At 39.7% G+C, this 27,702-nt stretch overlaps 1 protein-coding gene across 4 annotated transcripts in view; it reads left to right on the forward strand.

The window, feature by feature from the left end:
* The window catches only part of ESR2 (estrogen receptor 2), a 38,441-nt gene extending 11,294 nt beyond the window's left edge, over positions 1-27,147 (forward strand). For all 4 annotated transcript variants that reach the window (XM_035326795.1, XM_035326796.1, XM_035326793.1 and 1 more), the window contains 6 exons: positions 2,642-2,758; positions 12,252-12,551; positions 18,290-18,428; positions 20,607-20,740; positions 22,328-22,502; positions 24,603-27,147. In XM_035326795.1, the coding sequence (XP_035182686.1) occupies positions 2,642-2,758; positions 12,252-12,551; positions 18,290-18,428; positions 20,607-20,740; positions 22,328-22,502; positions 24,603-24,792 (1,055 nt within the window). In that variant the 3' untranslated portion in view covers positions 24,793-27,147. The remainder of the gene's footprint in view (positions 1-2,641; positions 2,759-12,251; positions 12,552-18,289; positions 18,429-20,606; positions 20,741-22,327; positions 22,503-24,602) is intronic.
* The last annotated feature ends 555 nt before the right edge of the window (positions 27,148-27,702 follow it).

A 27,702-nucleotide genomic window follows, 5' to 3' on the forward strand; every position in this document is an offset into this window, starting at 1 on the left:
AATGCTACAGAACAAACAAATGATTTCTTTAGAGAAGACGTGGAACACATGGCATGGGAGAGCCCTGCAGCAAAGACCTCTATGGGGATGTCACTGCACACCTGTGAATCTGATTGCAGATTGTGTCCCAGAGGAGACACAGTAATTGTGAATTTCTTACAACAGACACAGTTAGAGTAGGTAATTGTCTGAAGACTTTGCTTGCAAGGAACTATTCCTAACAAGAGTACATTGCCTGGAGCTGTTGTCACAGCATATAATACCTACACAGTATGTAGGATACAAAAATGTGTAGTAAACACTAGTTATGAACCTGATTATTATTATTTTTCACTCATCCTGCTCCTAAGGCCTACAATGCAGTATTTCTTACTCTGCTATATCTCTTCTTCTAAGGTCACCACTTCAGTGTTTAAATTCTCAAATATTTCTTATTTAATTCAGATTTGCTGAGTGGCTGCAGGATGAAATAGATGTAGTTCTCCATGGTTGTTATCACGGCCCACAGGCAATGACTTAGGCACCACACTGCAGATTTGGATCACTTTAGCTCTTTAACCCTGGCCCTGGTTATTATGTTCTTTGACCTCATCTGGGACCTCTTGGTGGGAAACTTAATTAGATTGACATTGGACACTAACTGCAGATGCTAACACAGAAACTTCTGTCCTTGTCTGTAATGCTCTCTTCCTCTTCTGCACAAGGCCTTCAGAAATCTTGAGGTGGACTTTTTTGTCTCAATGTGGCAGAACTGGTGTCACCATTAAAATCAAACCTTGTTTGCCTTTTCAACTTATTGTGCAAGTTCTGCTTGGGTGAATAACAATTTCTATGAACTGTTGCAAGTTCTTTTGATTTTTAACATAATTGAAGAGAACTTTGTCTCCAGTTCATCGCAAATGAATACTGAATTTGATCTCAAAGTGTTTTCTGTCAGGAAAATTATTTGCCTGCTCTTGTGTTGCTCACACGTGCTTTGGCCATGAAAAAGTTACCCACTGTGGCTTTTTATACACCTTAATGTACCCTGTCAGGTAACATTTGTTTGCAACTCAAATAAATGAAAGCAAGTTCTTGGCATAAAGCACTATCAAGCAACTGTTGTTATGAAGGACGTTGCTTATAAAAATCAAAAACTTCTGGGCCTACCACAGCCCAGCATTTAATGACTGGGCTATGGTAGGCCCAGAATTAGTATTAAATGATATGACTGGACAGACGTGTGTGGTCTCCTCTGCTTGCCTAAGTTTGTAGCATAGGATATTGGTCCCACATCTCTGAACATCTGCCTGCAAACAAAATTATCCCAAGGCCACAGGAGTTTAAAACCCTTTTATGCTCTTATGTGCTTGGATTATAGCGCAACAGAGAGCCTCTTCCTCCTTTCCCCCCATGTTGTGTGAAGAGTGATAAACAGTAATTTGTTTTTCAGTCTTATCTGCCAGTAGGAAATAGAACAAACTGTAACCTGATCTCTTCTTTTTAAAACTCTGTCAGTTCAAAAATTCAAGGCTAATATTATTTAAATTTTGCAAGGAAATAGTCACAATGGTTCAGTTAAATAAGTATGCTTGGGGACATGAACTATTGGACTTGCTCATGAATCAAGGCAAAACCAAAGGAAAAAAAAAAAAAAAAAAAAAAAAGACATACTCATAGACTGCTCTATCTTTGCCTGATCTATTCTTAATGTTTGAAAAAATAACTTTGAAAACCAACTTAAGAGAAAAAAGATTATGAAATGTAAATGATTGAATATTATTTGCATTCTTTGGTAACTACTGCAAGAGAGACTTCCAGTATTTGGTAGTAGGTGATTTGATTGTATTTAGACCAAGATCATAGTTGAATCTAGTTTATATTAATAAACTTTTGGACCTGATATTGGTTAATGAAATACAACAATGTAAAGGGGAGGGTGAGGGAGATGTGGGGTGAGGTGGGAGAGGAAGGGAAGATAACAAAAAGTCTCTATTGGAAACCGATGCAAATCAGCCAAAAACTTGTCCAGTTATGGCTTCTGCTTTATTTTGTATTTTACAGTGTGCATTAATTTATGCTAGCCTTCTTTCTGTCTTGGGCTGCCTTTTTATCTTTTTTTTTTTTTTTTTTCCTTCTTTTTTCTTTTTTAATTAACTTTAGTTAGGGTCAGTTCTCTAAAGGCTTCCTCATTCCTGGAACTCACCATGTCAGAGAGAAAGAGCTCAGTAAATAGAGCTGTAGTTTTCTTAAATCTTACAGGACTGAGACTGTGTACACTGCCATTTTCAACAGTGCACAGGAAAAAAATCTTCTATCTGCTGTCTGTAGAATCTCAAAATACAGTAAGAAGTTGGAGATTGAGAGTAAACATCTACAAGAGCATATGTCCCATTTTCAAAAATGAGTTAGTATTAGAGGATGATGGGTTATCTAGCAGTCACCAGTAAATGCTGATCTGCATTGTCTGGTTACTTTTGAGGACACAGATTAACATCTTCAGTATAGCATAAATACATATTTGCATAATTTAAATTAATGGAGCTTAGATATGTGCATAAGACTAAGTTGAGATGCTTAAAATCGAGAAGATTCTGATATGGGAAATGGCCAATAGAGATTGATGGAGATGTTAAATTTTCTCTCTTGTACTCCGCTGCAGGACATAATGATTACATCTGCCCAGCTACCAATCAATGCACAATAGACAAAAACAGGCGCAAAAGCTGCCAGGCATGCCGGCTACGGAAATGCTATGAAGTGGGAATGATGAAATGCGGTGAGTTTTTTGTGTCAGTGTTTCTTGACTGGGTTTTAACTTCTCTTTTCCTTCAGCCAATTCTGTACAGCTCCCCCTTGGAATCCTAAGAAGGCACAACAAAGCAATTAGAGCAAGGTTTAAGCTGATTTTATATGTAGGAATGCACTGATTCTTAGAGCAGAAAAAGTTTCATTTTCAGAAGAAAACCTATGTGAAGGAGCAGGGAGTAGCTTAAATGCAGGTAAACCATAGCTCTTCTGCAGAGCTCTGTGAAGGCAGTTTGTTTGCATCTGCAGAATGGGAACCCGGGTACTACTGTTGTCTGAGCCTCAAAACAAATTGAAATCCCTTATAATATGGGGTAGATGAGCTTGTACTGTGTTCTCTGTTTGAATGTAATGAGAGAACAGCAGCGCTGTATCAGAGCAGCAGTAAATTAGCCCAGTATCCTGCCTCCAATGGTGACAGCATGAATGCCTAGGGAAGAGTAAGTGAGACTTAACAGCTAAGTGAAGCTACTGCTGAAAACTTTGAGGACAGAAGAGGTTTCTTTCATTTAATAGGCCTGAATGGAAAAATCAAATAGTAATTTGTACAATGTCCCTCTTTTAGTCCTGAAAAGTCCTAGTACCTACAACATCCCATAGCAAGGAGTTCTGCAGCTTGGCTACATGTCTTATAAAGAACAAGCTATTGTTGCTTCTTATAGGTTCCCCAGTGTACATATCAGAAATAGGCTGGGAAAACATTACATAGAAAAACTATAGTGGAAGGGACAAGGTCACTGTGTCTGGTCCTTGGTGATTTGCAGGCATGCATCTTATTTCATCCCATTTAATGCAGATACCTATTTCTATTTCAAGGTTAGACAGTGTTTTCACTCTCCCACTGCTTTGATCTGAAGTCTGTTTGCAGAATATTATTTCTTTCATTAAGAATATTCTTGTGAATACCAGTCTGCATTTATTGCTGAATGTTTAATGCCCATTTATTTTAGTGGCTATGATGTCTTGTAGCTTAGAAGCTCTTTTCTTTATTGTTAATACTCTAGTTGTATTTATGGACTACAGTCATATCCCCTCACAACCTTCTTTTATTATGCTAAATAAACCAAGCAATTTCCTCTTGTAAAATAGGACAGTAGTCACATTTTTTAAAGTTAGGGTAACTTGTCAATTAATATGCTCCAGGTTGGAATAATCCATTTTGCACTTGGGTGACCAGAATCATGGAAGGTATTCCTGTGAACTCTCCTCACTGTAATAGCATTAAACTTATCTGTTCCTGCAGGAGGTTTTCTCTGCATGCAGCCCAGGATCCTGTTTGCGTTTTCCATGGTTGCATTGTTCATAATAAGTCAATGAGCTGTTACAATTGCAGCTTCCTTGTTCATTTCTAGCTAACTCCCAGCCTAGAGCAACAATCTCAATTGTTCCTTGTATTATTTTGTACTCCTGAAGCACATTTAGTTTCTGTTGCTCAAGTCAGCTACGTCTTTCTATATGAAGTTCCTATCCTCTCCAGCAATGATATATCTCAGCTTTGTCATTGTTTTTCATTAATGTGTTCTTAGCTACCTTTGCTGTCTGGCCTCCAGAAAGGAAAGCCCTACGCTTGCAAAGAAGATTCCTTTTGAAACTTTAATTTCTGAATAATGTTGGTATCATTTGTTCATCTTTATGACTGAGAATTTTACTCAATGTGTAAGTCTCTCTGAGAGTGTTTTCTACCAAGATTCAGCATTGGATTTGGAGAGCTTTTGAAAGGATTGATTCTACTATAATATTATAAGATGGTTCTCCACGATGCTTTCCTTAAATGAATAATTTTATTCTTATTGTCCAGAAAGTCCTGGTTTGTGATTAGGCATCATAGACACTAAGGTATCACAAGTAATAAAAGATGATAATATGTAATCATGTCTTAGTCTATGTTCCTTTTAATCTTGTCACATAATCATAAACATTTTTTCCTACAATATGTTTAAAGGACATTAATGACACTGAAACTTATAAATGTCTTCATTTTTATATTAGATATAAAAATTTGTCTATTATATCTATCTAATATAATAAATATAATAAGTAACAGGAGTTATATTTTTAAAATAATTAGTTTTCTAATTAGTTTCAGTAGCACTGAAATTTGAGAATCTTGAGAATATAATTTGATAATCTTAAGAATTTAATTTGAAAAAAAAAAAAAAGAATATAAAAATTACTTGTTTGCTAATTGAAGCAGAATTGCATGAATTACCTGATGAGTTAAGAGGCATCTGTGAATGACAGACATTTAAACGAGACAGATTTAAAAACTGTTATTTCTTGCATGAAGCATAAATGACACTTCTTGCAGATCAGAGTTATTATCTTTCAATTTTTTTCTTCTTAGAGACTTGCTTTAACACCACTTTTGTACTGTAGAAAGCCACAAAAGAGTACATTTCCTTTTTAATGAAGGCTTTTCCCAAGTCTCTGTGCTTTTCCCAGGTCACTTAGTGAATGCATTGGTTCACTGCTGCTAAAACCCTACACAAGATAGAATGGTTAGTAAAAGCATATTTACTCAGCAGAGACTTGTTGTCCAGCAGAAGTGATAAAAGAGCCTCAATTACCACTTTGCCAGTTTATGAAAGCTTGCCATAAACTCCACACTGTTTGCATGAAATCTTTAAATCCTCATTTTGTATATTATCAATGGATGGCTTGGCAAAAAAAAAAAAAAAAAGTGTGTGCTTGTGTGTTTATATATTCGTGTATGTTTCTGCAGGTAAACGCACTTGGGTAGTACATGCCATCTTTAAAGCAGTAGGAGGTAGCAGGAAAATGTTGCTTTGAGTTTCCTGGTCTGAAATTCTCTTGGGTGTCATTGCATTCATAAACATAGAGAAGTCAACTTGACAAGCCACAGGTATTTCAGAAGAGGCTAGCTTGGAGGTGCTTAATATCAAGGTGATAATGGATTTTCTAACAGAACATATACCACCACTTCCAGAAGCACATGGTCTTGGACACTGCATCTGTAAATTTCTCTGCAGGAAGCTTGTATTGCCTACTGTTCCAATCAAGAAAACTGCTGCAAATTTTGGCATTAGGAGCAATGGTAGAAAACTAATTGCAAAGCACTGTCACCAGGAACAAGGAAAACAGAATTAGTACAAATTTATTAAAAATAAATTCCGATCTGCAAATTTGAATAAAATTGATCAGGGTAAAACAGATCTTCTCTTAGAGCTTTCTGGTGCTTACCTGAGGATCCTGAAGTGGACTAGGCTGATTGCCCAGGGCACTGAAGAAGAGAGGAGTTGCTTCATCACTTTGCTATAGTCACTCTGTGAGTAGCTAGACTGCTGCTTTTCCTTCTTTTTTCCCGAGGCTCGAACAAACATTCTTCCATAAGAAGACTTCAGTTTCCCTGTTGGACTAGACTTACTTTTCCAAAGAAATATAGGTTTTGTACCCTTCCCAACAAAATGTGGAAGCTGAGGGGCCATACTAAAAACTGATGGATAGATACTGCCCTGAATACTGGCACCATTCCATAAGTTTGCAGAAAAAAAAATAATAAAATACCTCTATGTGGGGTCATATGAAATGTGAAGTTCAGGATTTAGCTCTTTTTCTCCTGTATTTGTCTGCTGCATGCAGTTTCTAGATAGCACTTTGAAATACTGTAAATTGCTTTTCACATAGAAAGTAAATGGGGAAAAATGTTTCAAGGCATTCTCTGGACATCAGATGTATTAATTGTATTTTAGCTATTTCAGAAACCATTGCAATTTCAGCTTTTGTTCTCATATGTCCATGGCAGACAGAAGCTTCTTTGTCAGTTGGCCTGCTCTGTGAATACAGGCATATTCACCACAGCACTTGCATTTGCTTTCAAAGGTGATTTGAGTGATAATGGTTTACTAATGTATGCTTGAGAACAGAAAGTTTTAAGCTCAAACACTTAGAAACTGATTATAATATATTTGGTGGTAGATTCTGCAATTCCTGCTGAACTGGCTAGTTACGTAAGCAGTTGCCAGGGACCAAAATCAATGTTAAGAGCAACATGCCCACCATATCAGACAGACATTTGCAATTTTCAAAGAATTTGTAAAGAATGTGTTGATTTTAAAAGGGTGTGTTATACTGCCAATAACACCTGTTGTGATTTATTATGGTTGAGTGAACAACTGACTAATTATAATGAGCTAACATAGAATATCCCGAGTCATAAGAGACCCACAAGGATCACTGAGTCCAACACCTGTCTCCACACACGACCACCCAAAAATCAGACCATGTGTCTGAGAGCATTGTCCAAGTGCTTCTTGAATTCTGTCAGGTTCAGTGCCTTGACCACTGCCCTGAGGAGCCCGTCCCAGTGCCCGACCACCTCTGGGTGCAGAACCTTTCCCTAACCCCCAGCCTGACCCTCCCCTGTCTCAGCTCCATGCCGTTCCCTCGGGTCCTGTCGCTGTCCCCAGAGAGCAGAGCTCAGCGCCTGCCCCTCCGCTCCCCTCCTGAGGGAGCTGCAGGCCGCCATGAGGCCTCCCCTCAGCCTGCTCTGCTCAGGGCTGAACAAACCAAATGACTGATGTGTCTCATTTCTTACGTTCTTCTGACCACTTACCCATGTAGCTTATGGTACTGTAACTGGAGGTCTTGCCCTTGATCCAGCATGCTCAGCTGAATACAGCTATTTTCTGGTGCAAATACTTGTTCTAAATAAGAAGAGTGCTGTAGGAAGAGAGATTTGATAATCTTGTGCACTTTCCAATTGCCTGAATTACCTTTATATGAATGAATATTAGCTATTAAGTATATTTAGGGAGTTTGTGGTAAGGTCAGTAACAGTCCCTAACCTTGGAAACTTTGTTTTATTGCTGTGTCTTTACACAGATGGATCCACATCCCTGTCTAGTTAAGACAAACATTAAGCTGGTCTATAATTATTTCCTCACATAGTTTTATAAACACGTGTGCCTTTTGGATGCTAATAGATGTACAGGCAACATTTTTCAGTCCTGCCTAAGCTTTGCATTTAAATGGGAAGCACAAAAGTTCCTTTACGTCGTTTAAGTGTTGTATTAATTGGAAAGGCTGATAATTCTTGACAGGTCATTTGACTGGCAAGCTTAAATGTTGTTTTCTAGCTGTGCAATCTTACAGGGCACTCTTGCTCTTTCTTCCACCCTCTCTCCCTTCCCTTCTAAATACAAGCAGAATAAATTTTAATGTGGAAATAAATGCTATTTCCTTTAATTACCAATGAGCTATTTTATGCACACTGCTCAGTGCAGTGGATCAGCCTTTGCCTGCTTTGACAATATACATTGATTAAAAAATACAAAATACAGAAATTCAGTATCCTGTTTCTTTCCTTTTTTTTTTTCTTTTCCTTTTTTTTTTTTTTTTTCCTCCTCCTTCACAACTCCTTTTTTCCATTTCAAATGAGCTGAGGACAGCTGATCAGAGCATGCTGAGTCCCACAGGAGAGCCCTTGGTTCACTTCAGTGCTGGGAATTGAACTAGGATCGATGAGCTGGTTGCAAGTGTTTGCCTGAGCACTCGCTGCTTCTGGAGGGTGTCTCTGAACTGCTGGAATTTCTTCCTTGTTGTCTCACCAGAAGTCTCCTCATCTCCCCAGCTCACTCTTTAACCAGTAGTTTTTCTGACTTTATAGTTTTAGATATGGTCCCTTCAGCAAACTGAACAACTCTCCCTGTGTTTAATTTAAAGGCTGCTGTTCCTCATAAGCCCTCTTTTAGAGGGATTCACATCTCCACCAGGTACTGGAGAATAAAACCAATGCATGCCATGGAGCAGCTGGTATTTTCTGCCCAAGAAAATGCCTCCTCCCTCCTTCATCTACCTATGGCTTTTAGTCCCTCTGTGCTATTTTTCTTGTTTAGCACTTCAAGATGCCCTTGTTCAATGTGTTTCAGCATACTAAATAGTAAAACCCATACAAGGTGTTGCTTCCTGCTTTAGTTCAGTTATCTCCTAGTGGTTACAGTCTCTACTATGGACATTCATATGGAAGTCACAGCCACTGACTTCTCTGTACATTGAGCACCCTGATACTTTGGTGTTTCCTCATTCTGTCTCCAGTTGTACTTTTGTTCCAGTTTCTTAGCTCACTGTTGACCTTTCCTCTTTGTCTTCCCTGATGGAAAATATTTACATACTTTCTGTTCATGATGTGACTTCAGAACAGTTTGCAGCCCACTGTGCCATTCTGATGTTTTTCTGAAGCTGACAAAGCACTTTAAGACTTTCCTCTCTCTTGACCTTCGTACATTAGTCCAAAATGAGGTTTAGCACAGAGTTCACTATATCTTCCATGTGTTGTCTATGCGTCTCTGTCCTTTGACTCTCTCAGGAAGAAAAGGATTTGTCCATAGAGATGGCTGAAGAAATTCCTCTGTGACTTGTTCAGTTCTGCAGGTAACCTTTTTTTGTGGGGGGGTCATCATCAAGGCTGATTTTGTAAATCTACCATGAGATAGATAACGTCTGCAGCTCTGTCTCTGGTGTGTTATCCTTCACTAACTGCTGTTCAGTTTCTCTGGTACCTTCTAGCTAGATTACATTCAGCTAAACTAAGGCTATTTAGTTTTGCAAATTACTGCTTTTTTTCTTCAATCCACTCTTTGTGTAAATGTCCTGTCAGTACTCAAGCCGTTTCATCCTACCCATAGGCCAAAAAGGACATGGAAACATCCTTGCCCAGTATGTTGCAGACTTTAGGCCAGTACTTCCAGCTGGTAATGCTTCTTGCTCCAGATGCCTCATTCCACTTAGGTTCCTTCATTCCCAAGGTCCCATTGTTGAACCAGCTTTGCCTATTTGTCTTCGCCAGTCTATTGTGTTTCCAGGTAGCAGGTGTTGCCTAATTTCCAGAACTTCTTTAATGCTCATGCTGTTCTCTTTTACATCTGAGGCAATTTTTTGAACAGGCAGCAAGCAAGGTTTGTAACAAAGTGCAGTTCAAAGTTCCAGACCCCTAAAGTCCTGGCAGACATCTTTTAGAGACCTTATCCATGTTGTTCAGTGCCTTCAGGTTATACCTGACTGGCCTTTGCATCTTATCCTTCTCACAGGATGACTCAAATGGTGCTTAACAGCTGTTGAAGATGAGACAGGACTATGACCTGACAAGCCATCACACCTGGGGAACCTCTTCCACTGAGATTGCATTCACACAACATCTTATTTAGCAGGATGAACCTTGTCAACGGCATCTGAATATTTTTTGTGCATCTGTGTGCCTTCACCTCCTTTATTTTTATTTTTGCTTATATTTGAAACTCTTAGTTGGCCAAATGAAACTTAGTGCCAGAATTTCATTGTCATGTTAGAATTTACACAACTCATGTTCTAATATAACTGATGGATGTAGATGAAGAATGGTAGGAGTTGCTGAGGTCAGGTAGCATGAAAGAAGGGAAGCTGCTATGTTGCTATGTCCCTGGGTCCAACTAATAGCGAGTGTGAATGTGTATTGCCATTAGCAAAAACACACAATGTCTGTATCCACAGCCAGCCATGCTGATCAACAGACAGAAAATCTAGCACTCATGTAAGCACAAGTAGTGGGAAATACATGCATTTATACAGTATGGATCCTTCAAGTAGCTGGATTTAGACACTCTGTCAGGTAGCTCACCCATACATCCCCAGTTCTTCTCAGCTGGTGTCCCTGGCCATTAAAGTCCTCAGAGTCAGCAGCCTCACTCTACACACTGGTAGTTGTCTCTTCTTCCACACAGATGGATACAGAACCATACATATGCTATGGATGCCTCCAAAAACAGGCTTTAGAAAATTGGTGTTATCCAGTAGCCTTTGGTTTCTTTGGTCTTCCAGGTGCCTTGTGCACAAACTCCTGCGCATGTACATACATGCAAGCAGGTGTCTGGCAACTGGTCCAAACCCATGGCCCTTGTGGTAGCTGGCATCCAGATCCTCTGGTCATGCTAGTGCTTGGCTTGGAACTCTTGGTCCCCTTGTTGACTTATCTGGTGTGTGTCATTCCTGGAACATAGGTTTGTCATTGTCCTTTGATAACCCTGGGAATAGCCAAGTCAGGGTGCTTGATCATTTTGTTGGGATTTTTACACCTTCATCATTCCTCTGTTCCTTTGCCTTCATGTACTTTATGAAGTAAATATTAGGGTATGAATTACTTATCCTAATAAAGAAGAACCAGATTCTGTGACTATGGTGAGAAGTCTTTAGGAAACACGCCAAAAAAACTTCATTAATTGTAGTAAGGTCAAGATAGCAGAACTAGATGAAAAGATGCTTTTGTGTAACTTACAGGACTGAAACCAAATGACTGAAACCTCTTCTTATGCTTTAAGACTCCACGGTCTCTACTAATGCAATAATAAATGTTGGTCTGGTATAGATTTATGTTACCAATGGCATTTACATTTATATGACAATTCAACCTTTGAGTATCATTTGTTAGTAGAAGAGTTGATGGCTAGCACAAAAAAAAAGATTTCTGAAAGAATTAGAGGACAATTTAGCAGTGATATTAAAAATGTTAAGTGCTGGAGGATTCCAGCTATTTAGTAACTTAATATTTTTAAATATCTTGATTTTTAATTTCATGAAATCTTGTATGTTATTTATTGACAAGGATTATTTGTAAATAAGTAAACATAAAAGGAGTGAGGGAAGCAGAAACCATGGTCAAGTGTTTTAGCAAATCCCCCAGTGTTTTTGCAGAGTCTTTTAGCTTCTTTGTATGGCAGGTCTCCAAAGACAGATAACTAATCCCAGCACTAATACTGATAGTCAGAGAATGTTTGCTGTTGAGTTAATGAAAAAAAAAATAAAAATCATTCTGGGCATTAAAAACCTTTGTAAAATGACTGTTTTTTGAAACAGAAATAGTATTCTTCAAACAAAGTTTCAAAAACGGGGCTTGCTCCGTCTAGTTGTAGATATCTGAATTCACTCGGGGGAAATTCCCACTGGATTACCAGGACATAGGGAGAAGACGGGTCACCTTGCTGAATGCCCAGCTGGCAGTGAGGAACAGCTGTGCTTCTGGGTGAGGTATTTACACTGTGTCATGACCTAAACTTCAGAGTTCTATTTTTTTTTTCTTTTTCTTTTTTTTTTCCTTTTCCAATTGACATCTAAAAGAGAATTTTAAAACCAAAGTAAACAGCTATCTTTAATTGCATTTGAAGACTTGATTTATCTCTCTTGATGTCAATGAGAATTTCCCCGGGGACTTGTAAAGTGGATTAACTGTAAGTGAATAAATATTTATCTTGTTATTTTTTCTTCAGTAGAGTAAACCAAACCAAACCGAAGCCTCAACTGAAGTCAGTAGAAGCAAAGTTAGGTCAATGATAAATGCTATAGAAAGTCTGAAACTTAATGTTTCAGGTTAGAACATCCAATATTAAAGGGTGTTTTCCCTTCTCAAACAATTGAATTTGTATAATGCAACACTGAGAGAAATATACGTCAATGCAATCATGTGCCTCTTGTGTCAGGCTCAAGAAGAGAACGTTGTGGATATCGAATCCTGCGCCGCCATCGCAATTCAGAAGATCAAGTGCATTGCATTAGCAAAACTAAGAAATACAATGAGACGGCCACCCGTGTAAAAGAGATCCTCCTCAGCACAGTCAGTCCAGAGCAGTTCGTTTTAACGCTACTTGAAGCTGAGCCTCCCAATGTGTTGGTGAGTCGTCCCAGCAAACCATTCACAGAGGCCTCCATGATGATGTCCCTGACAAAACTGGCAGATAAAGAGCTGGTTCACATGATTGGCTGGGCCAAAAAAATTCCTGGTAAGGATTTCAATCTCTTTTTGTTTGTTTGTTTTATTCAATGCCTTGATGGTATAGCACTATGAATGTGTGGTATGAAGTTCTTGTGTTTTCTATCCTATAAAAGTAATGGAGAAATTGTAGCACTTGGTAATTCACTTGAAAGTATTTTGAATCAAACAACCTTACCAATAATTTGATATTTGCTGTTAGCCAGATACTTACTCAGTTTGCTAAAAAACATAGTTGGTGTTGCATGTAATTTCTACCTCATCAACTATAAATGCCTAATTAATCTGATTAAGGATATTAATTAAAAGATGTATTAACTAGATTGCTGTAGGAAAAAAAAAATATAATAATGAGGTCAATTTGTTTCCTTGAATCTTAATGAAAGGTTTCCATTGAAGTTGGTGAAAACTGCTGTGTATCCAAGCACTGAGTCTCTGCAATTGCTTCAGCTGACATAGTTGGTACCCAAGAGCTTCAGATTGCTAAGTGGCACATAGTATCGATCTCAGAATTGTTGTGTGCACTCCTTCAAAACAACAATCAATAAGGATGCTTTGGGTTGTTGGCAACACAAAGAACATGCACTGAAGTGCAGCTACATGTGTTGCCTTGAATGTAGCCACTGTCTAATGCAGCCACAGTACCGTGGCAATGTACCATTTCTCTCCTTACAAACTGAAGTAAGTGGTGAACATGTGCAATTTCTTCTCCATGAAGGGCCCACTTTAAAACAGCCATAATAAAGAATAAAAGACAGAGTAAAAGCAGCCAGAACATAGAGAAGATAGCTGGCAAAGCTGTGTGGAAAAAATTGCTGGCTGACATAGACTAAGCTGTAGACCATAGCCCTTTAGTGAGAGCTAAGGTGGCCAGCTAAATAATACTGAGCTAAAAGAAGCATTGAATAATTGACAGAGACACAGCAGTGTGGAGCTTAATCTTTAACTTCAGATATAGTGCTTTGCTAGGAGCGATCCCTGCAGCTATGTGTACCTGGCATGGCTAATGCATTCCACAGTGCATCTAGAGGTCCTAAACCCACAGATGTCTGGACTGAGGGGTCAGAACAACATGGTCCTCCCTCAGATCTTACACTGAAGGCAAGCAGAGTGTGCCGTCATGTGCCCATGTCTTGTCAGTGTAAGCAGTGCTTGCTACTGCTCGAATACATGCCCAGGAAGACATGACAGTAACCCTTATACCTAGAAAAAAACAGAGTGCATACATAGTACAGGAGTTCATCTTCATGGGGACAATTCTGTACACTCCTGAAACTAAGAAATTAGGATGAGGGAAGTATATGCTATTTCAAATCCAGGTGGACAGGCAGAAGATGCTACCAGCTCCAACTGCTGGGCCACATCTCCTCCTTGCAGTCTCCATGGCTCTGCCACTGCGTTGGGTGGTTCAGGTGTGATAGCTTTCAGGTGTGCAAATTCCATTTTAGTTGCTGGGGCACGAGCATCCTAAACTGTGCTGGCTATGTGTACAGTGATAGTGGTTTTGCTGTTAACATAGAGTGCTTTAAACTGAGTGTCAGAATCCTTAATTCTTATTTTCCATGAGTTAAGAAACAGTGAAAATAACCATCAAGTAAATAACCGTAAGGGTAAAAATAGTGTCTATTGCTATAATTTATTTTCTGATTAAAAAGAAAGCTGATTAATAGATACCATTTCAGAGGACGCTGTATAGTTCTATTAGCCTGGTAGGAAGTGAATTGGGGGGGCGGGGGGGGGAAGTAATACAGGGAAAACAGTCTTAGGAAATGACCTGATTTTAAGCAATATTTGAATAGGAAAAAACCCAACTTCTATTTACAGATTTTTCTTCACTTCTGTGGGTTTTTTGTTTGTTTGTTTACTTTGAACTATGTCAGTTTAGAAAAGCAAACAAAAAAATTAAAATTGAAATTATTGTTTTTTAAAAATTGTTTCCAAGCAAACCCCAACTTTGACATTGATCACTTTTAGCTTGTTTTCAACATACATAAGAAATAAAACAATTTTCCTGGCAATAAAAGAATTGTATGAAGAAAACCTGTTTAAGCAATCATAACCCTTCAAAAAACAGTTCCTGGGAATGTTGACGCTTTATCGCGTATGTTTGTTTTTTCTGATCACTCACATTACACAAAACAGAAAAAAACATTAGGTTAGAATAATGCCAAAAATAGATGTGACATTTAATATGTTCCCAATTGTGAATTATATTACAATATAACACAACACTTACTTGAATGTGGAATTATTTATTTATTTTTCCTTAAAAGTGACTATGATGACTAAAACTCAGGACATAAAATTTCAGTTTTCAAAATTCCTCCCTGAAGCTAATCATCCAGATCCATGCATGCTCTGGTTCATGGAGTCTTAGGAAAAAAGAATAAAATAGAGTTGTTGACTAACAGCCCCATGTGTCATAATTTTACTTTCTGTAAAGCGGAATATTTGATATTGTAGCTGCATGGTAAGAAACTCATTTTCACTCCTAAATTATCATTGGATATTATTTTGACAGTGAAAATGAATGTTTTTTTTTTGTTTGTTTGTTTGTTTTTTTCCTTTATATCCTAGTGCTATATATGTAAGATGCTGATAAAAGTTTTGTCTACAAAGGAAAGTATATGTGTATATATGTATATATGTAAATGCTTACATATATACTGTCTCCTTATTTAATGTTTAGTGACCTTCTTTTATTACGAATCTTAGTCTGTGACTGTATTTTTGACTGTATTTTTGACTTTTTCAGCTTATTGGATTGAATTTTTTTGTTGCTCAAAAAAACCAGAAAGCAACACCTGGATTTTTTTGTTTCTCATGAATTGCAAGGATTTTAATTCTATGTTATCAGTGGGAGGAAGGTAATCTCTATAACTGCCTTTTACTTTGCTGTACTAGTTTAAGAGAGTTGAACAGAGTTCATAGCTGGAGCTGTACTGCTAATCGATAGGATGTTGTCATAATATTGAAGTTTGGATTCGTTATGCAACCTGGTTTGTTGTTGGCCAGAGCAGCGTGTCTTTTGATAGTTACTACACATCCAGCACTTTTTTCTTTTTCCTGTGCTGTTGTGCCAGTCTGTCTTGGTGATTTATATTAAAGGATTAGATATAATTTAAAGGACATGATTTACAGGACATGTACTACAGCCACAGAAAAATGAGCAATTTAATGTACTCTGCAGCAAATGAAAAGGGACTTTAGGCACTTTGAAAGAAGCTGTAGTGATAATGTGCTGTCCTCAACCTTTACAACATGATGGTTATGAAAAGGAAGGGGATGATTCTAATAGTTGTGCTGCTCAACGTTCATAAATCTTGTTGGTGCTGGTAATGCATATTTAGCAGGTGACATCTGGGATAAATCTGGATCTCTAATTAGCTGTAGATTGAAAACTGGGACTTGGTCTGACAGCTCAACAGAGATTTGTTTTTAAATCCAGTAACTGGTTGTTTATGCTAGAGAAAACAGCACACGCCTGCGTAACTGTTTATTTCAATAAATCCCTGAAATATCTTTGGGCTGTTGTTTCCCAGGAAACCATCACTGTCAGTTTATCCTATTCACACTTCCATAAGTATTTTTCTAACAGCACTTTTTAAATTATGAGAGTTTGAGTCTGGCAGATAATCTGTTGTTGGCTGTGAATTCTGTAGTAAATTCTGTGACAGTGAAATCCACGAGGGAAAGTACAGCTCATGGGCTCCTGTTTACTCTTCTCATAAAATACAGAGTAAGGCCATGGATTTTGAAAGGCAGCACTTCTAGCAATGAAGAGAGAGTAAGCATTAACAAGTTATGTCAACCTGAGGATGTCACTCTCTGTCTTCCAGGCTAGTACTTTAATAAGATGAAAATATAAGGAACATTTGTATAAATCACTGCGAGCAGGTTCTGTGACAGCGCAAATGTAGTGTGTGCCTCTCAAAACTTCAGACAACTGAGCTGCAAGAAACCTGTTTCCCGTGGCTAGCCCCTGTAATGATTTTTCACTATTCAGAGACGTAGATGCCAGCCCATCTAAAAGTGAAGTGCCTTTGCTAGGAGACTTATCTTAAGCCTCTCTGCTTTGAAAACTTTGGCCTGATCTTGGTTTTGAACACAGGTGCAGTTTGACCACTGAGCTGGTCTTCATCATACCTGGGTTTTATTCTTTGACTGTCTGAGCAGTCTGCTTTCATGCTTGCCTCTTACTAATTGACAATTTCCTGTTTTCTGTGCATGGTTGTTGGCTTTGTTGGTTTTTGTTTTGTTATTTATTTATTTTCCTTGTGTGTGCATTTTATTTCTCTTTATTTGGCTTCTATGAGTGCTATGAGTCTTTTCTACCAGTCTTTCAGTCTTTTTTTTTTTTTTTTTTTCCATTAATTCTGTTCTTGCTTCCAGGATGCTGTGTATGGAGGCAATGGAGACACTACTACCTTCATCAACTACCCTTGTGGTTTTTTGTTGTTGTTGTTTTGTTTTGTTTTGTTTTTTTCTCCTGGTTTGCTGCAGTTTTGGGGAAGGGTCCCATGAAAGTGATGGGATGGGGTTAACACCTGATTTTTACAAAAAGGAACGATAACACAGTGGCACCAAGATGCGGATTCCTTCATGGGCAACCAACAAACCCAGAAATATGGCTGTCTTTTTGTGGTGGTTTTACTCGAGTGAGCAGCCAAGCTCCACCACAACCGCTCTCTCACTCTTCCCCTCCTCAAAGAGGAAGGGGGAGAAAAGACAACACAAAGAGCTTGAGGTTTGAGATGAGCATGATTTAATTAAAGGGAAAAGGAATGGGGAGAAAAAGAAACAAAAGAAACAACAAGGCCGTGCGGAAGCACAGAGAGAAAGGAAAAAAGTTACTCTCTACTTCCCATCAACAAGCAATGTTCGGCCACATCCTTGGAAGCAGGGCTTCAAAACGCGTTGTTCAGGAGGACCGCCCTCCCCCACGAAAGCCCCCCTTTTACTACTGAGTGTGACATCAGGTGTTATGGAATATCCCTTTGGTTGGTTTAGGTCAGCTGCCCTGGTGATGTCCCCTCCCCACCAATTGCCCACCCCCAGCCTGCTGCCTCCAGGGGGCTTGGAGGGAGTCCTGATGTTGTGCCAGCACTATGCAGCAATAGACACAACACTGGAGTGATACCAGAGCTGTTCCAGCTACGAATGCAGAGCACAGCACTGTGTGGGCTGCTGCAGGGAAAGGTGGCTCCATCCCAGACAGACCCAACACACTTACGAGTTAAAGCAAATTAACCAACAAAACCCCCTGCAAAGCAAATAAACCAACAAAAACCCCTGCAAGCAGCAACCATATACATTATGGGAAAAGAATGGTCTATTTTGTTAGGAGTCCTCTGTAGTTCACTGCAGTTATCTCTAAGAGGTGTGAGTTTTGTGAGTGATTTCCCTGTGCTTCTCAGAAGGCTGTGGGACCGTCAGCTGAAGAGGTGCCCAGGCATAAGGCAGGTCTTCGGCATTCACTTGTGTGTCAACAGCTGCACAGGAGCAATTGTACTTCAGCATTGCTCTGATTTATTTCAGACATTTTGTGGAAGGTTTGACAAGGATAATCACAAATATTCATGTTCTCTTTTGAGATAGCAGCATGGAACTTCTGGTGACTTCTGATGTTTCCTTTTCTGTCTTCCTTCACAACTCATCTTTCTTTTTGTTCCTTATATACTCAGTCATCTTTATAAAAACAGAGATATAAACAAGTTGATTCACTTGATGTTGTTTTCATCATTTTAGGCTTCATTGATCTCAGCCTCTATGACCAAGTGAGGCTCTTGGAGAGCTGCTGGATGGAAGTTTTAATGGTGGGTTTGATGTGGAGATCAATTGACCATCCTGGGAAACTAATTTTTGCACCGGACCTTGTACTAGACAGGTAAGAGAAATAAACTTCTTGAGGGCCCTTCAGTTGGCATGTTTGGAGAGGGGCCATGAACAGTGAGAAGAGGATGAAATATTGGAGGTGCTGTTAAAGGTTTATTTAACAATATCATTTACTTTTGTTTGTAACAATAATGGCTCAAGGCTTCACATGCTGAGCATAAACAGTGACAGTCCACTAATTCCTCTAGCACATAGCGGCGTTCAGTTTCTCTGTTTTTCACTGCTTTTGTTGATTTTGGTCCTTTTGTTCTAGGGCTCTAGATGCCAACATTGTAGACACACCAATACAACATGCTACATTGTCAAACAATTTCTTCCAGCTGATACGTTTTCTTCCCCAACCCTCAAAATAAAAAGTAGGCATGGTTTCAAGCCATATTTTAATTATTTTATATAGTTGTTTTTTTTTTTTTCCTGTCCTTAGTGCAGACTTCATAGATAGCTACAATAATGAGCTTTGCAGCACTAGCCAAAAGGGATTAAAAAAAAAATAGAATAGCTTGCTCTTTAGCACTGAAAGGTTTTTATTTTTTTTTTCCAAGCTAAAGCAGGCTGTTTACAAGTTTATAAAATTATTTCTCCATAACTATGTACCAGGAGGGAAGAATGTGGATTAGTAAGGATGTTTTTCTGTAGCACCTTGGTACGTATTTGATCTGGGCTTCACATTAGTAAAAAGTCAGGGAAACAATCTGCTCTATTGGCTAGGTTTAAAATATCTCTTAACCTTTTCAACCTGGTGAAATTCATATCTGTACCAATTCTGTGGCTCAAGCTAAATAATCATCCAGAAAGCAAAATGGGTTAGTAAGAGAAATAAATTTGATTTAAAGAAGATTTGAAGTAAACTGTGATTTGCTCATACAAAACCCATTGCAAGGACATGCTAGATTGTTCAATGCAATGATAAGAAATTGCTGAAAATGTATGACACAGTTAGTTCCTCGGGAACTAATATGAGCTGAATAGAGCAGGCTAATTTGATACATTCCTTCATCTCCACAAGACAAGGCTGGGTGAGAGCTAGGAAGCATCTGGGCATTCTGTAATTTTTTTTTTTTTATTTTGTAAGACCTCCTTATGTGAAACTCATCTCTAACTTGGTAATTTTTATCTTAGCCGAACTTGAGATAACATTCCCCCAGGTAATCTCAGTAGACAAGTATTTCTCTGATGCTCGTGCCCTTGTCTTGAAACCGGCAGCTGCCTGACCTCCTGCAAAGCTCAGAGTTCTCCTTTGCCAGAGGCACAGGGGAAAGCAGGCAGTATTCAGGCAGCAGCCTCTCTGCAGGCAGGACTTCCTGCACCTGGTTTGTGTTATCTACTTGTGCCTGCCTCACAGCCTGAGGGCTCAGCACCTTCCTCTAGGGAGCCAGGAGAGGAGTGCCTCATGGTAAAAACATTATTAAAAATAATCTTGTATTACAGATAGTGCAAGAAGCCTCCCTTTGGGGTCACTGTGTCATAGAGCTTAACTACTTGTTAAGTCCAGCACTTTTAAAATTATTATTATTGTTATTTTATATGAAACAGTAACTTGTGTGGTTTAACATTTCTGCTGTTTAATTTCAAGCCCATTGGAATAACTTCTGGTATTTCTATTTATTTATTTTTTCACATCAGGCACAGTGTGTTCTGAAAATGCTACTGTTTCTAACAATCAAAATAGAGAAAGGTGCACTCAGCAGACGCTGCCTTATTATTACAATAAATTTATTTTGGGGGGCCTTTCTTATTTATTAGGTCCTTAGGCCTCTGTCAGATACAAACAAGGATGTCACAGGTTGTGGGATTAATTCCTGGTGAAACAAATCTGGAAAATATTCCAGGAGGTGCTGTGCTCTGCCTGGTACTACATAGATGAAAACTGATTATCCAAAATTATTTTGTCTGTGAGGTTAAAGCCTCTTAAAGAAATGCAGTCATACTTACCTGTGGTCAATCCTGCAAGCACTTTAAACACTTTAAAGAGAAAATTAGTTTCTTAGAGGTGCTGACCTTTTATGCAAGTGTAATTTTCCATTTAGATTTCATGACAGAACCTTTTGAATTCTCCCAAAGATGAGATGGGTAGGCCTTTGCAGCCTTCTTTGTGCTATGACTTTTATCTGTCTGAGTCAGAGTTCCCTAATTCTACTTTTTTGGTAACATTTTAAATGTGTTTCCATAGGGACGAGGGGAAGTGCGTAGAGGGAATTTTGGAAATCTTTGATATGCTCCTGGCCATGACCTCAAGGTTCCGAGAGCTGAAACTGCAGCACAAGGAGTATCTGTGTGTCAAGGCAATGATCCTCCTCAATTCCAGTGAGTACACAATTGCCTCTGACACTCACCAAATTATACTTATTTCGACTGTGGCTGGGAAATTATTCTCTAAAAATGGCAGAAATATCAAATGCAATAAAACCATTGAAAGAGAAAAATAGAGAGGGACTTCTAACCATCAGATCATACAGATTTTTGCTCAAGAAACTTCTAAGTGATACCATTTGCTGGATTTAGTGTCTATATCCTGTTCTAAAGAACTGAATAAAAGACCCCAAATTTGAAAAGCTTCTCGCATGGTGGGGTTCATGACCCGGTCTGTGAGTATGTCCTTTTCAAATGTTGATCCCTGGTGATGAATGAGAAATTTTGCTCAGATCTCTGTGCATCCTGGTCACTGGTAGTGCTGCTGCACAGCTCTGCAAACCTGTTCTTAATTCTAATAAGACTAGTTATTCAACTGAGTGATGATTAATTGTGCTTAAATATTTCTATTTAATGGTAATTAGTTGGTAAAAATAATTGAAAATACTCAACAGTTCTGCAAGATGAATTTAAGGACAAGAGGTTTGCTTTGCAGCCTGTTACACAAGGCAACTAGGAATGTGTGTTTGCCCACCTTTAGCAGTCTGCAGTAACATCATTTTATTCTCCAGAACGTTTTGCAATTAATGTTGTTAAAAAAAAAAAAAAAAAAAAAGGCAAAACAAAATAACATCTGTATAAAGAAAGATGATACTATTTACCTCTACCGTTTTCAGCAAGAAATTTCTGCATAACTCTCAGCAAGATTCTGCAGGGTGGTAGTCCAGCTGTTATCAGACTTGTTTATAGACAGATACCACCATTTCAGTCAACAATAAGGCTGTTTCTTTTCTTTGTTATTCACCAAAAAAATAATAATAATCAGCAATATTTTTTTTCAAAGCTTCTACTCTCAAAAAATAAAATTTCTCTAATTGACAAATTGTATCAAAAATACTACTGCATGTTTCCAGACTTTCCTAGTGGTGATTTCTTCCTTTCTCCCTCCTCACTCTCCTTTTTTCTGCTTTTGCTGACTTTAAAGGTCAGTGCAGGCAAGTGCTGTACTACGGCACCCTGGTAAGCTGTGGGGAGCCTGTGTCAGGCTGGGTCAATGAGCACTGTCTGTCTCTGTGTTCTCCTCCCTCCCTAGGACATAACCGGAGAAGAAAGTTTTGTTTTGTTTTGTTTTCAGCAAGAAGGGATTAGAGCAAGCATAATGCTATACTTCATGGTAGGAACTAAAGTACATGGCACAGAGAGATTCAAAAGAAGAAAACCTGGAGAATGGAGAGCACATCTGCTTCCCCACAGACTGAGAGCACAGGGCTCAGTCAGACTGAAGAGTCTGTGTTCAACGCGTTGCCTTGGGAGGATATGGGAGAGTTACTCAGTATGTAATTGATGTAGACATCAGATTTGGACAAAGGGGTGTAAGTTGAAGCTTGGTGTGGTAGATGAAGCGTTGCTTGCATAGTGTTGTGGTGGGGGCGTCACGAAATGTAACTTCTCTGATCCTGAAATATGTTGTATCAGAGGGAAATCCACAGTCGTAGCTTTTGTCTTCCTCATGAGCACTATTTCTCTCTCTTCTTTGGTTAGGCATGTTTCCCTTGTCAGCAGAAGAACCTGAAAGCAACAGGAAGCTGCATCACCTGCTCAATGTAGTCACAGACGCTTTGGTGTGGGTTATTGCAAAGAGTGGAATCCCCTCCCAGCAGCAGACAACTCGCCTGGCCAATCTGTTGATGCTGCTCTCTCATGTCAGACACGCAAGGTAAATTTTACAGAACATACAAAATGTGTCAGCTGTGAGTGTCTGTTTACAGCAACAAAGTAAGGTGTGAACTCTGGAGCACTCCTGAGGGACCCTGGTATCGCTGCTCATCTCATTTCATTGTAAGACTATCATTTCTAACTAGAAAATATACTCAAGTGTTGTCTGGCACTCAAAATGTAGTTTTAATATTATAATGCTCTCCTAACTATATTGCATTAAGTCATTCCTGTGTAGCTGCCTGAAATGTTTAACAATAATGACACAAATTCAGCCTTCCAATAAAGTAGTAATAATAATAATGGTAATGATAATAACAATAGCAACAATAACAATAATGATGATGATGATAACAATAAGAAGCAAACATAAAACAGCAGCCAGAAACCAAAATTCTATGGCCAAAAAAAAAAAGTCTCTCTTAAACTTGTTGAGCAGTGGGGAGTTTGGAGGAATGAAGTGTAGGTTGGGTACTGCATTTGTCCCAGGCCACATTGGTCGTGTGTCCCAGGAGCAATGATCAGTTCTCCTGTTCAGAACAACAGCATTTTTGCCAAGTGTCACCAGAGCAATGCCAGGCTCCTGCATTCCCTGTTGGAAGTGGCCTTTCCAGCTCCTGGACCTCCTTGAATTGCTCCTCTTTGCCTGCAGTACTGCAGTCCCAAACGCAGGGCCCTGCAACAGATAATTTAATTTTCAGGCTTTGTCATCATGAGTTATTACCCAGAGACCAGCTACTCATGAAGCTGTCTGACGTCTTGACTGCGGAGCGTGTGTCCAGGGAAATCTTTGTGAGGGTCCTGGGGTGAGGCCGGAGCATGCAAGGAGAGGCAGGGACATTGGAACTGCAGCCACCTTTCAGACAGGCTTCCTGAGAGGGAGGGTGGCAGCAGCGAGAAACTGACCGTGCTGAAGGCAGCTTTTAACAGCCAGATTTTTAACTGGTGGCAAGTTTGACAGCTGGCCCTAAAGAGGGTATCAGCACCACCTGGAGCTGAGCTCAATTCATAGCTCTGATGTGCTGCTGTGTGACACTGCATCGACAGGGGCTCTTGTTCTGGCATGGCATGAATAAATGTCACAAATCTTTGCAAAATGTGGATCTTTTCTTAGTGAAATAAGAGCTTTTATGCTATGCCTGCCTCAGCCGAAGTCTGGAGACTACTTGTTGTGGCCCATCTCCCTCACACTGCTCAGCACTGGTCAGTCAATTATAGACCATTCTGGAAATAATTGATGCTCTCAGCCTGGATTGCCAAATGATGCGGGCCTCATGAGCTGGGTGTAGGAGGAGGTCCTTTCTTTCTTCTTTGCCATTAATATATTTATAACCCATGAATTGCAGTGGAACCTCATTTTTCTGGAAGCTTTGCCTCCCTCCCAATCCAAGCCACTTGCTCAGCTATTTGCTGGCTGGTGGCTGCTGTTTCCACTGTGATTAATTTGGTGCACTCGCTTTTCAGCCTCAACATCTTGAGTGTATCTGAGTGCACATCTGTGTCCAACCACTATATTTCAGTGATAGCCATTGCCTGTCAATCCAGACAGCAATACTGCCACAGTGTTCAAGCTAGCAAGGTGTTGCTGTACCTTACTATATGACTAAAAAAAAACAAACAAGAACATTTAAAGCCTGTAGACATCTTCGGCATCTAACACTGGCATGCAGAGGGAAGCGAACGGCTTGAAGTTAGCCAGCATAGTTTGGTCTTCCTACTCAGCCAGTCAGGAGAGGTAGGTGGTCACTACGTGGTGTAAATTCCCTTTTGTTTATAGTAGCAGCGTGTGGGCCTGCCTCCCACATTTACAGCATCAAAGAAGCTTTATCTTTCATTTCAATAGGGTTGATACATCTGAATTATTTTCTGAAGTCGGTTTGTGTGGGGCAACACACTTGTTGGTTCTCTAGATGGTAAAACACTTAATGTGGTGGGATGTTGTTACTGTTGGTAGTGCTGAGTGATCCCAGGGACTACAGCAGCTAAATCACTTAATTCCCAATAAAAAAAAACACTCTTGAAGCCACGAGTGTGTTTTCCTTCTCTGTACTGTAAGACCCAGGTTGCTGAGCTGAGCTTTTTTTCTTGTTTTCCTTCACAGTAACAAGGGAATGGAGCACCTGCTGAGCATGAAGTGTAAAAACGTGGTGCCGGTGTACGACTTGCTGCTGGAGATGTTGAACGCGCACACTCTCCGAGGGCAGAGGAAGTCCCCAGTCACACACCCGGAATTTGGCCCGTTAGAACAAATGGAGGCTGCGGACAGTCTGCGCAGCGGGGCGACCCAGTAATTCTGCCGAGGCCTGGAGATGTGAAGCTTGTTCAAAGCTAGGAGAGAAAATGAAGCCACTGTGATGGGACGGCCGAAGTGTGACCCAGTGCGAGTCCTCATCTCTGCTAGATTTACACAGGGATGTCCTGGGAAACGCTTGTGAGACGTGCACCTCCCTCCGTCCGTGTTTCTGACATTGTAATGGCTGCACTTTTATAGTGCCTTTCCTGAGACTCTTAAAAAGCACCTTATGAAATTAAGCCTCAGAACAGTCCTGCAAGACAGGAAATTACCGCCTCTCTTTTTAAAAGTCAACTGAGACAAAGCGATAAAGTGACTGATTTAAGATGACAGAATAAGTCTGTGTCAGGGCTAGGAGTCAGGACCCAGTGCTCTGTCTCCTAGACCAGTACTTTTAAGCACTGACGAGAGGATCTCCTCTCTCGGGGTGCGATTGTATGAGTGTACAGTAGCATCATTTGGGACCGATTGGCTTACCTGTGTGGGTTGATCCCTGGGGAATGCCTGTTTTGCAGTGGATCTAGATGAAGTGCCGAGATGTGCACAGTGTAAAGGACTTTCCTCCATTCCTAAATATGCAATGGCTGCAAGGGCCTTCATTTCAAGGCCGTTCAGAATAGCTTCTTCTAGGGCCAGTTCAGAGCCTCTTCAGTAATGTAAAACCAAGCTTATGTTTCTATTCTGTGAGCCTGTTAACACATTATTATGTGTGTATAATTCTTCAGTGCTTTACACAATGACCAAACTGCCTACTTATTTCAGTCAATGCTACCTTTGAAATGTGTTTTGTCTGTGAGATTAATATGTTGTTTTATATATTTATTAATGATGTTAAATCTATTATACTATTTAGGTACAAAAGGTTGCTCTGTGAATATTAACTGTTTGCATTTGTATATGATCTGCTAACCAGGGCTTGTGAAATCAGCTAGAATCGAACTATTTCCCTCCCCTTCTGACTAGCCTGTGGAATTACATCCTGCCCACCCAAAGCCTCTCACAGCAAGGGGCAAGGCAGGGGACTGGAAACTAATCTGGGACCTGCTTTTGCCTGCTTCCCTCGGGTTTGCCGCCTGCTCGTTTTCTAAACGTGTGACACCTTAAGCTGTGCTTTCATATTTTGTACAGGATCTTTCAAAGAGTAGGAGGCTGATAGTTCCAGCACCTCCTTTGCTTTGCAACTGTGATGACTTGTTTGACTTCCACTTTGGATGCAGGCTTAAGGCTCCCTGTTGTGCTGATTTCTGCATGTGTTTACAATGCACTGAGCAAAAAAAAAGAGGAAATAGCTCAGTAAAGACCAGGATGGCATCGTTCATTCTGGCAACTGTCAATATTGCATTTTGGTGTGAGCTAGAATTGCAATCATTGTAAATGGATATGTTTAAATATAATACATGCATGTTCTGGGCATTTCAGGTATGGTGAAATTAAATTGGGACCACCCCAAAAGTCCACTTTGAGCCTGTCTTTTGGATTAGGGACTTGGCATCGTATGCCGTTTGAATATTATTCAAGCCTTTGATCCTTTTGTTTTTTTAAAGCCAAGGACGATATTTTTTATAGGAGGGGCATAAAGCATTTTCAGTGAGTCACACAAACCTGTCGTCTTGTTTATGATCGTGTACAGACGCTGCTGATGGCTGAAATTTTTACTAGTTACCTTTTTATTGTTTTTAAGAAATGTAATATAGCAGTGCCCTGTCAAAAAAAAAAAAGTGTAAGATTTACTAAAAAAAAAAAAAAAAAGGAAACAAATGTAGGTACAGTCTTGAATTCATTGGTACCATGCTCATTTTGAGGGACATTATGCTGTGAAGCAGACACGTTTCAGTGTTTCTTGAGCTTGATCACCTTCTCGCCTAAATGCCTGTAGTGTTGCTCTTTCTCTGGTTTTCCTTCTCTTGTGTAATCTTTTCGTTTAATACAATTTTTCAAAGAAATCTTCAAGTGATTTTTTTTGTTTGTTTTGCTTTAAAAGTGCTGAATTTATGTGCAATCTTGAAACACGTCATAGGAAATGGGAAAGAGTGGGTGTAAATCATAACATTAATTTCTAAATGAAAACTTGCTCTGGATTGACGTAAAAGGGCAGTGCTGCAGTCATGCCACATTGTGATTCATACATGCTGCTACTAGCATGGTGTAAAAAGGAAAATGGTGTGATTTTAACAGATTTTTTGCTTTCTTTTGTTAAATATTTTATTTTATTAAAAGTTACTAGTAGTGGTTTAAAACGGACAAAAGCCAATAGCTGTCAAATCTCTGGATTAATGTGACTGTGTTTGTATTTGGGCAAAGAGAAGGTGTATGGCTTTAAAATGGCACAGTTGATAAACAAGTAGCCTGGAGATAAAAATGAATGAACAAGGGTGCATTTGTCTCTTGACTAAGATGTTGGGTTAATGACAAGTGAGTGTGCCACCGATTTTCTCAGACTGCCTCCCAGGTGTGGGCAATGTCCATGCCAGCCCTGAGCAGAGCTGTCACTGCATTTTTATTCAAATACTGGGGGGCTTTTTGCCAGCATCCAAGAACTGATCTGCAAAGGCTCGTGAGGAGGTGAGAATGGGCTGCTCTGCAGCCTCCACTGTTCTGCTGTGCATCAGCTCCTGCTGCTGAGCCGGGAGGGCCAGCGGTGGCTGCTGCTGCTTGAAGAGATTTTGCTGCGGTTCTGGGACATTTGCAGAGGTGAGCATGTGATGTACCATTCGTCTCCAGCAATGCTAGGCTGTTTCCAAACCTCTGTGTTCTTGCAAATTACCCGTGTTTGCTGCTGCCAGTCCGAGGGGAAAACGTGGGGAAAAGATGTGTTGGAAAATCTTCGAGACAGTGCCGGACAGGCTGGGTGCTCCTAAGAAATGTGTAGCAAACTGCGATGGAGGTAGCACATATTTATTAAGAAAAT

Source organism: Oxyura jamaicensis, chromosome 5, assembly GCF_011077185.1.
Source record: "Oxyura jamaicensis isolate SHBP4307 breed ruddy duck chromosome 5, BPBGC_Ojam_1.0, whole genome shotgun sequence".
In the NCBI taxonomy this organism is placed as follows: domain Eukaryota; kingdom Metazoa; phylum Chordata; class Aves; order Anseriformes; family Anatidae; genus Oxyura; species Oxyura jamaicensis.